Source organism: Pygoscelis adeliae, unplaced genomic scaffold (assembly GCF_000699105.1).
Source record: "Pygoscelis adeliae isolate BGI_AS28 unplaced genomic scaffold, ASM69910v1 Scaffold308, whole genome shotgun sequence".
NCBI lineage: Eukaryota > Metazoa > Chordata > Aves > Sphenisciformes > Spheniscidae > Pygoscelis > Pygoscelis adeliae.
In genome coordinates, this window is record NW_008825306.1 from 2,376,902 (window position 1) to 2,386,483 (window position 9,582).

A 9,582-nucleotide genomic window follows, 5' to 3' on the forward strand; every position below is an offset into this window, starting at 1 on the left:
CTGTAATTACATAGACAGTGATCCTTCCACTTCTGAGACTTTATTTGTCTGAAATGAAGTCTCAAAAAAATAAATAGATTCTTCATTCCCTTAATCTTCCTAGTAGCCCTTCCATGTACCTGTACTAGTTTTGGTTCATCTTTATCATGGTTGAGCAGAAATGTATGCAGAATTCCAGATGAGGTTTTGCCAGGCCCTTGCGTAATTAAATTGATATTTCTCTCTTTAAGAACACAAATACACAAATAAAGAAATAACCCCATTACTACGCATCTGAGTTCCTATTTAACTTCCTTGTTGCCCCACTGCATTGGTGCCGCGGGATCAGTAACTGACTAATACGCCTTTGCTTGTTCATTCCATTGTCATTTCCAATTGATGAGTCTCCACCTTGTGACAGAAATTCTTGTTAATAGTTCTTCCAGTCTGTGACTGTATACTTTGCATCACGACAGGCTGCTAGATAATCTCATCTAGGTTCCCTTTCCCACAAAATGTTGGACCAGATGATCTTCTGAGGTCCCTTCCAACCTGGGCTGCTCTAGATTTCTATGATTCTGTGATTTTATGATTAATTATTATGGCATTTCTATTCTCTTCTGCAAGGTCATGCAGTTTCTTTTGCATGATATTTCAATCTTCTTCTGTACTAATGGTTCCTTTGTATCCAAAGTCCTTACCAAAGACACTAAACAAGAGTGGTCTGCGATCAGTCCTTGAGAACCTCCACTTATAAACCATTCTTTAGCCTGGTAGCTCCCTTTTCAAAACAAACTATTGCCATTTTCCTTCAGCTAGTTCTCTGGTGATTTTTCAATTCTTGTACTATTTCACATCATCTCCAGCTGAAGTAACTGTATCTTGTATAGCATTGCATCAAACAAGCAGAGTCTTGTTGCTTATTCCTTATCCTCAATTATTTTACCTAAGACAGGTAACAAATTAGTATTCTCAAAATGTACTTTACAATGGGAAGACGAACCTTAATAGTTTGCTTATCCCAAAAGAGATTATTTATGACCCTTGCTTAGAATCTCAAGAGTTTTGACATTTTAATAATTTAGAATAATGAAAACATGACAACAACTTCATTATGAGACAGTTAAAGGAGAAAGTTCTTCCAGATAATTGGAGACATCTATCCAGAACTGAGGTCCGAGGGGACCGGTCTGTGGTAGACTTAATTGGACAGTACCCGAATGAGTGCAGCAAGCTACGCTGGCAGTCTGTAGAACTTGCTAAACGCATACAATAAAAACTCTTCTAATGCAGGTTTAAAACAAACACACCTATTAGAGATATCATTTTCTATTTGGCTACATGAAGAAGCTGCTTCAGGATGAGATAAGCTGTGAAATTGAAGCACAGTAGTCACTTGGTACTAACTCCTCAAATGAACGTTTTCATTCTATACCAAGACAGCCCTTTGTGGTTTAGCTTATCCACTTCTAAAGAGAACTATAATGATTCCCTTAGAGCAGGCAAACACATAAATAGAGAACAGATTATTTGCAAAAGATATGCCAGCTATTTCCAGAATAGTCAAGCCCTTACATTTGATGTCATGGTTTAAAAATTTGACAGTGGGAGAAAAAATTCCTACTCTATTCTTAGGGATTTTTTCCACAGGAACTATCTAGGAAAAAACGTGAATGAATACCAGAACAGGAGCACGCAATCCCAGGGATGATTGTTACTATGGTTTCCTTATTAAGAATTACCCACTTCAAGTTAGCCTGTAGCTATTCTTGAGTTAAATATTACCCAAGTTAGTAAGCATAGTGCCACATGTCCTCTGAGGCAGCTGTAGGGCTGTTTCTACTTCCAGTGAAATCAATGTAAAACCCACGTTTCTGCAAACAATTAATCCAAATTCTTTCACTCCCGTATGGATGTGTGCCCACACCACATGCTGTATGTACGTGTAAAATGTTTCTCCAGTGACCACTTGACAGTAACCCAGGGTTTACAAACAGAAAACTCCTACCCTCCCATAAAGAGAGTAACAGTAGTCTTCGTAACAGTAAATAAACCCACCACTTCTCCTGCTTATCAGACATGCTTCCTTCCTGTGACAGGAATTATATCACTGCACTGATGGGAAGAAGAGAAAAGGGATTTTTTTTTAAATGGTTGTTTTATCTATCACTTTCACTGAGGCAGAAATTCTAGACTGATTCACAGATGGAAACCCCAAATGCCATGCAGCAAAGCGTTCATCTATGGACAGGAAACAGTTTGGGTTTTATAGGCTAGAGTAAAGGTTATGTCACTTTTAAGTACCTTTTAAAAGACTGCACAGACACCTTCCTTAATATTCAACTGACAAAACTAGCCACACATAAAAGCCTTTAATCATATACAGGGTGTACCAGTGAAGTTCAATTTCTGTATGCTCCTACAGATTAGCCTTGTTCCTCTAATACCGATAAACATTAAGCGATGTTGTCACCAAGCTGCACAGGAACAGAAGGAAACGGGAAGAAGGAAAAAAAGTGGCATTTGAAATAAAATGGTGAGAGAATACAAAGGCTACTGCAAATACCAAATGCAGATGAGCTCAGCAGGTATTACAGAAGGAGCAGGAGACGACAGTAAAAGGTACCAGGGAAAAGAACAGAAAGTCTGTAGAATAGGCTGTTTTAAATATGGTTTTTTAAAGGTGTATTTTTAGCAAGACTCTGGATGAGTATATGAAGATGCTTATAAATGTTCATAGACATGAATGTAAAACATCAGTGGGAAGGAGCAAGACTTTCTAATCAGCTCTTTTGAAGTATAGTAGTTGACCTCTTATACTCACACTAGCAGTTTTGGGAAGCTTGACTTTGCCTTTCTGTTGATTTTTTTTACCTTTGGAGGCTAAAATTATCTTTTCAAAATATGATCAATTTAAATCTGACCCAACAACTGAAAGAAATGAATAGACAAATAGCTGAATTGGACCCACTCTACTCCCGGAATGAATACCTTTATCTGCGGGTAAGTTTGTACTGAGCATTTTGCTTCTTCATTAGAGTCACAGAAAATACAAAAAGGAAATCCACGCTAACCAAACCTAGACAAACTGCGACCTTCATTGTGAACCTAAGAGGCAAAATCCAGCTTTCTTGGCAACCCTCATCTACATTACGCATCCACAAACAAGACTGCGATTCACAGTACTCCTCACATGAACCACCAGCTGAACATAGAAAAGGTCTTCCCTGTATACCTGCATCTGAAAATCACGTGAATGTAATACAGACCACATTCGTAGGGAACAAGTCAAACGAACTGGAAGCTTTCTGAAGCTAGAATACATCAAGTGGTATTTTAGCCACATACAGGTATGAAACATTTTTTGTGATGGTGTAATACCCTGCTGCAAAAGGAGAGGTTTGGATTTGAAAAAGAACTTTCTGTTGCTTCGTTAACAAATGGGCCTTTTCCTTTCTGTTCTCTTTTCTGGTTCCCTATTCATGTAACAATTATCCCATGCTCCAGAACATACTTTCAGTTTGCAAACGCTCTGTAAATCAATATCCTTATGAACAGCTCCTGCAAAGAGTGTAATCAGCCTGTATGCCTATCATTTGCTTAGGGATACATAAGCCTGTGCTTTAACAGTTCATTGTCCCTTTTGACCCATAATTCAGCTATGACATTAATTCTATAAATATACCAGAATGTTGGGTTTATTTAGCTTGGGACTCATTTTGCTCACTTCTTTTGCTTGGGGTTCCCAGCTGCCTTTGAACATTAGTCACACAATACACTGTGAGAGATGCCTCAGTTAATCTGGTAAACAGAAGAATGATGCATAAGACCCTTTGGAACTAGCGCTGGGAAAAAAAGGTGATGCAATAGATGAAGGAGGAAGAAGCAGTCCAGGCCCCAGAGGGTTCAAAGCCCGCTGTTACTAACGGACGTGATGCACAGACTGGAGCTACACCCTGTGGTTGTGGGAAGGAACTGGTGGCAGTGAGGGCCCCTGCAGGGCTCCCAGACCTTCCAAGGAAGAGCAGATCCTTGGACTTAGGTTGCTGTTGCCGGCGCACAATGTTGCTGTGAATTCAACTGTCTTCCCCTGTACACTCTGCATGGACATTATACAGGTAATAAACCAATAAACTCCAATGCAGAAACAGTGGATTAAAGCTTGCATCACAGAACAAGAGTAGTGCTTACTGACGGAGAGTGTACAATAGAACTTGAACTACCAAATGATAAGCTGGAGCCAGTTTCTAGACAGATGTTTAGAAGAATAAATGTGTAAGGGGGAGGATTTTACACAGGGAACTAGATCACCACTTCTAGAAGCAAGCATCTGTAGGACAAAAATCTTTAGAAGGATTCTGCTGGGATGGACTGTCTTGGACAAGGTGGTTGATCTTTCCTCCCATTTTCGAGGGTCTGCAGGGCTCCACAGGAGAGACCATGCTTTCGCACCAGCCCTGACCTCAACTAGCTACTTTCCATTCCCAGCCTCAGCTCAGTTACACATACTTAGTTAAGAGATGTGAGATATCCTCTCTCACTCTCCCTCCATCCTAAGCTATAATGAATTTTCCCAAAGTGAATGTTGTTCATTTCCACTATGCTCCTCCTTCTGCATTACACCTCTACTCCGCCCAAATTACACAGTGGCATCCAGGGCCTGAAGGAAAGTGGGTGGGTGGATGAAGTTGCTTAAGATAGCTTCCTTTCTTAAGGGTGACACACAGAATCATATCAAGGACATTACTTCAAAATAAGCATTTTGGATGTCTCAAAACTTTCATTTTCCTTGGCAGGGACTGCACCAGCTTTTCTTTGCGGGATGACTCAGTTCTTACAGGACCGTAAGAAACTTTGAAGACATTTAGGCTGTAGATAGCTTCTGCAAATGCTGAAAACTCTCTTGGGGACAACTTAATGAAAACTTCTAAAGAAGCCAGCAGCTCATGCCTGTTATCTTGAGTTTCTAGCCTAGGACAATAGCATGAGAGGGCCCTTTAGAAGGCAGAGTTTACATGGTTTCCCCAGTTCTATCTTGGCAGTGATCAGCAATGCATCATGCTACTGAAGAAGCTAAAAAAGCAAAAAAATCTTTCAGATATTTCAAATTATATTCTGCTGATAAATACTACAATCCTGGTGAGGGGAGAAATTAATCCCATGAGTCGAACCAAAAAAAATCCAAATGCTGAAGTGAGAGAGCTGGCAAAGGGGTGGAGCTTTTTATTATCCAAAGGTGCTCTTTGACTGGGAAATACTGCAAGAAAAACACTTTGCTGGATCTCAGGCTACAGCATTCACATTTCTAGAGCTTGACATGACTAAGAATCTTCAGAGGAAGTAAATGCATTTTTCTCTATTTCTCACTAACATTGTCATAATTTTTCCTTTTTGTAAAAAAAAAAAAACAAAACAAACCGTTAAAGAAAACATGTTTTTCTTGCGAGCAGTTATCAAACATCTTCAGTGTGGACATAAAACAAAATGCTTAGCTAAACTCAATTTGTTCTATCTATGGACATCATTTACCAGAAGCAATATGCAAGATGAAGGATAAAGGTATTTGTTGATTTCCAGTAAGTGCATTAAAACAGTAAATTTTAAAATCTGCTTTTTAAAACAACATGTGGAACCAGCAAACTCTGTTTTGCTTTTCTTCCACACAGAGCAGGCAATCATCATTAGAAATTGGCCAAGCCATATTTTAGGATATAAAACACTCCAAGAACTAACGTTGACAGGGCTGATAATTTGGGATACTAAAGAAATAAAGACTGGGAAAACTCATTTGTTACACACACTTCAAAAGAGGAACCAATGAAGAGGTGATAAGCAAATAATAAAACAACTGACAGGAAGATTAGCATTAGACTTTGGATTTGACCAGTGAAGAAAAAGTAGAGATGTTATAAAGACATTGATTATTGAAGAAGGTGGAGAACATCAAAAAGATGGGACATCGCTTTTATTAACCAAACCTGTTTAGAGGAAAAAAACCCAGCAGCCAGAATGCGATACACATGGATGAGAAGTGACAAAGGGTTACTGGCAGTGGACGTGTGGGAGAAAGGCATCCCAGCCCAAGGTCAGTACTTTTCCCTGGCTACATTCCATCGCGCGATGGTGGGCTGCACCGCACTTTGACATTTCTGAATGCGAAACCATGACTTGAAGATTCTACCAAATAAGAAGTCGCCATTCGAATTGTCTTTTTTCCATGCTGGTATTTTCCTGAGATTCAGAAGACTGTAACACTTCAGCACGGAGAAGAGCTGCGTGGTCAAGTCCAGCCCTCTTCGATGGAAGACCTGCACCATAAGTAGGCAGTTCTTCAAATCTCCCGTCAATGACACTTTCACACATCACATATGATTTAAAGGCGATCAAGGAGAGCGCTCATCTTGGCAGGCAGCTAGCAAGTGCATCGGGCCTTGGTACGGTCACAAAGTTCATGGTACAGTGCAATAGTGGACAGATCTTTTCGTGATCCTTCAACACTTCACTCAAGTGTTTCATTTCATCTGTTAGCTTTCCGATTTCTCTTTTCAGGGAGGTATTTTCTTGCTCAAGAGACTCATATTCCTGGAAGGAGGGACAAAAAAAAATAAAAGCCTACTCAACAGTCAAAACATTCCTTTCAGTGCTTCCACCTTGAGTATATTCACGTAACTGTAAAAAAACTGCGTGGTTTCTTATTACAATCTGCAAAATGCTAAGGAAAGACAGACACAGCCTGGGTGCTGGAACAGGGCAAGAGCTTCACAACCTGTGCCCTGACCACGCTGTGATTCCTTTTGTGGCCCCGAAGACCAGGAGGTGCCGCTGGCCCTCGGGGGTCCCCAGCAGCCCAGGGCTGCAGGCATGGGTGGCTGCGTTCCCGTGGTGGCCTCCTCCAGCCCTGGGCCGCCTCTGCTGGTAAGGGCCAAGCAGGGCAGCTCTGCACTGTCAGAGCAGAGAAAATGAAAGCACCGAGCGCAGGTAGGTGCCGGGAAAACCCGGTGCCTGGCATTGCCAGCGAGGAAAGGGCAGCCCCTGCCCTGGGCCAGTGCAGGGAAAGTCCGTTTACCCAGGTGCTGGCTGAGACGGACACCCAGCACAGCACGCCCGGTGCCAGTCACCCTCCTCCAGCCCGGCTGGGCTTGTAGCCACCTGCTCAGATGCCCGGGAACTCAAGAACAGGAAGAGGGGAGGGTCATGCCAGCTTGTTCCCAGCCCGACTTTGTCACCAGAGGACCTGACCACTGCCTTGGTTATCCCTGACCCAGGCTGCTTTTGAGCTAAGGCTTCTCTGGCAATGAATACGCTGCTATTAACTGCAGGGGAGTTCTGAGATGCTCTGCAGTATACATCTGTGACGGATATGAGACTCGCGTGTCACATTTTTTGATAAGGGCATGTTTCAAGTGTCCCTGCTGTCAAGACTTCTCATCCCAAAGAGAAGAGAGCTAGAGGTTCAGAGCCAGCCCACGGAAAACCTGCAGGTGTCTGCACCTCACTGCTGGCCTAGGGCTCAACACTCACCCACTCAATCTCACCTCCCTGGGAAAGCTTCAAAGTGAACTTCAGAGCCTACACATGCCTTAAAAGGCCTGTTTATCAGGCAGCAGGGAGAGCCTCTCATGCAATGCTCCTCTGGGCAGCCTGGCACTGTCTCTGTTGCCCTTTGCTGTAGAAGTTTGGATCCCCTTGCCCTCCCTCAACACCCTTCCACCACCCACCGCTTCTCACCCACAGAGTGAGACAGGCACGTTTCTCTTAACACGTTATTGTAGCCAAACTCCAGCCAAGTTGTCCGTCCCTGACTCTGTCCCTGCTCACCTCTTGTTGCCCCAAACCCCATGGGGTTGGGTTTTGGAGTAAATGTTACTCTCCCATTGCTCTGTCCCGTTTTCAGGGACGAGACTATCAAATTGTTCTTGCTAAGAATGAATGTCTGTTCAACCAGATCTGCCTGCACCTGGGAAAACCTACGTGCCCGAGAATGAAGATTCCCAGCACAAGGAAGATCCTCGAGTCCAGGAGGAACATCAGAGAGGCTGCAGGATGGCACAGGGCCCAGAAATGATTCCACAAAAGCCAGGGGTTACCCCTTTCCAGAAGTACCCTGCACCTGGCTTTCTCAGGCGCTGACTCAGAGGAGATCTGGGAAAAACCAAACCCAAAACTCCCCACACTGTCCCTCTTGGCCTCTGCTGACTGTTGGCAGATCCTTCCACACTGAGAAAGAGAAGAGCCTGTGCTGAACCTCCAGAGCTGAACAACTGACTCAGCCACAATCGCAGTAGCAGAACTAACACCTACCCCAAGAGCCCTGTCTGCAACAAAAGCACTGTTGTGTGAGGTAACATCCAAACCCAGAGAAAGGGGATTCCTGTCCTCCAGTGTTTGCACTGGGGACACGAGAAAACTACACCACATTGTGATATTGAGAAGTATTAAGAGTTTCTGGAAGAATCAGTTACTTTCATGGTTTTTTGGAAACACCCACTGTTATTTATCAGAGTATACAAGTGTAACAGCTAACTGAACCGAGCTCTCACGCTTGGAGGTTCTGAAGTTCCTAAGAAGCCTTTTCAACTGGGTATTTCTGTCTCACACTATAGTTTTAGAATTGACTTAAGCCAGCACTGCCACGAAGCAGCACGGTCCCCTCCTCCCCCTCCATCGCCTTCTCCCTCGTAAGGCAGCAAGCATTCATCCGCTGCCATAGCGAACATGACAAGCTTAACACTAATCCAGAAGAAAATGGGTTTGTTTCAGCCCAGAGGAGCCCTGTGATCCAGTTCACCGGGTGGTCACGGGAATAGCAAAAGAGGGAGGGTGAGGGGAGGGGCAGGACCACGTCTCCCTCTCTCTTGCAGTATCACCGATGGCAGAGCTGCACCATCCAACGTGAGCATCGGTGTCCGGCAGTTCCCGACCAGGCACCCCGCAGCACGCCTGTCTCTGCCTCACACCCACAGCTCTCTGAGCTGGATTAGCGTTAAGACAGGCCCATGCCTGCTTAAGAAGTCCCATTTATTGTAAAGTCCCGCGCTCGGTACCCAAGCCGTGCCTGCAAAGCATCAAGTACCCATTCACCTCGTGAAGTTTATCTGCTTTCTGAGTTTGCTTCTTTCGGCTCCTCTGTGCAGCAACTCGATTTTTTTCTCTCCTCCTTACCTTCCTGTCATCTTCTTCGTGACTCTGGAAGACATAAGCCAGAAACAAGTTTTTAAAGTGCACATGGAGACTCCCGAAGTCAGGCGTATAAGGGTTGTTGAGCATGAGCACATACTCCCAATTTCACAGCACCTAACCCCGGCCTCCCACAGACCGCACGGTGCCTGCCAAGGGCCGCGCATCCCCCTGCCCCGCTGCACAGGTGGGGCCCGAGGCGGAGGGGTGGAAGCCGGCAGAGATGTCCGGGGGATGCCGCAGAGCCCCGCGGGCACTCGCTGCACCGCTGATGGGGGCACCCCCGTCACCCACGGCGGGGACCTGCGCTCCCGCTCTGCCCGACGGGCAGCATTTTACACCAGCGCGAACGAGGAGACGGAGGTGCGACCGGCGGGGAAGAAAGCCGGGCTCCCGCTGCGCCCGCACCGGCGGAGCCGCCCCGCT

General features: G+C 44.6%; 1 protein-coding gene across 1 annotated transcript; it reads right to left on the reverse strand.

Annotated features, from left to right (window-relative positions):
• Positions 1–6,360: 6,360 nt before the first annotated feature.
• Positions 6,361–9,246, reverse strand: BATF3 (basic leucine zipper transcription factor, ATF-like 3). Its single transcript, XM_009330214.1, has 2 exons — positions 9,061–9,246; positions 6,361–6,561 (listed from the first exon to the last, which is right to left on the reverse strand). Exons 1-2 carry the CDS (start codon positions 9,244–9,246, stop codon positions 6,376–6,378), a joined length of 372 nt encoding a protein of 123 aa, XP_009328489.1. The 3' UTR covers positions 6,361–6,375.
• Positions 9,247–9,582: the final 336 nt, after the last annotated feature.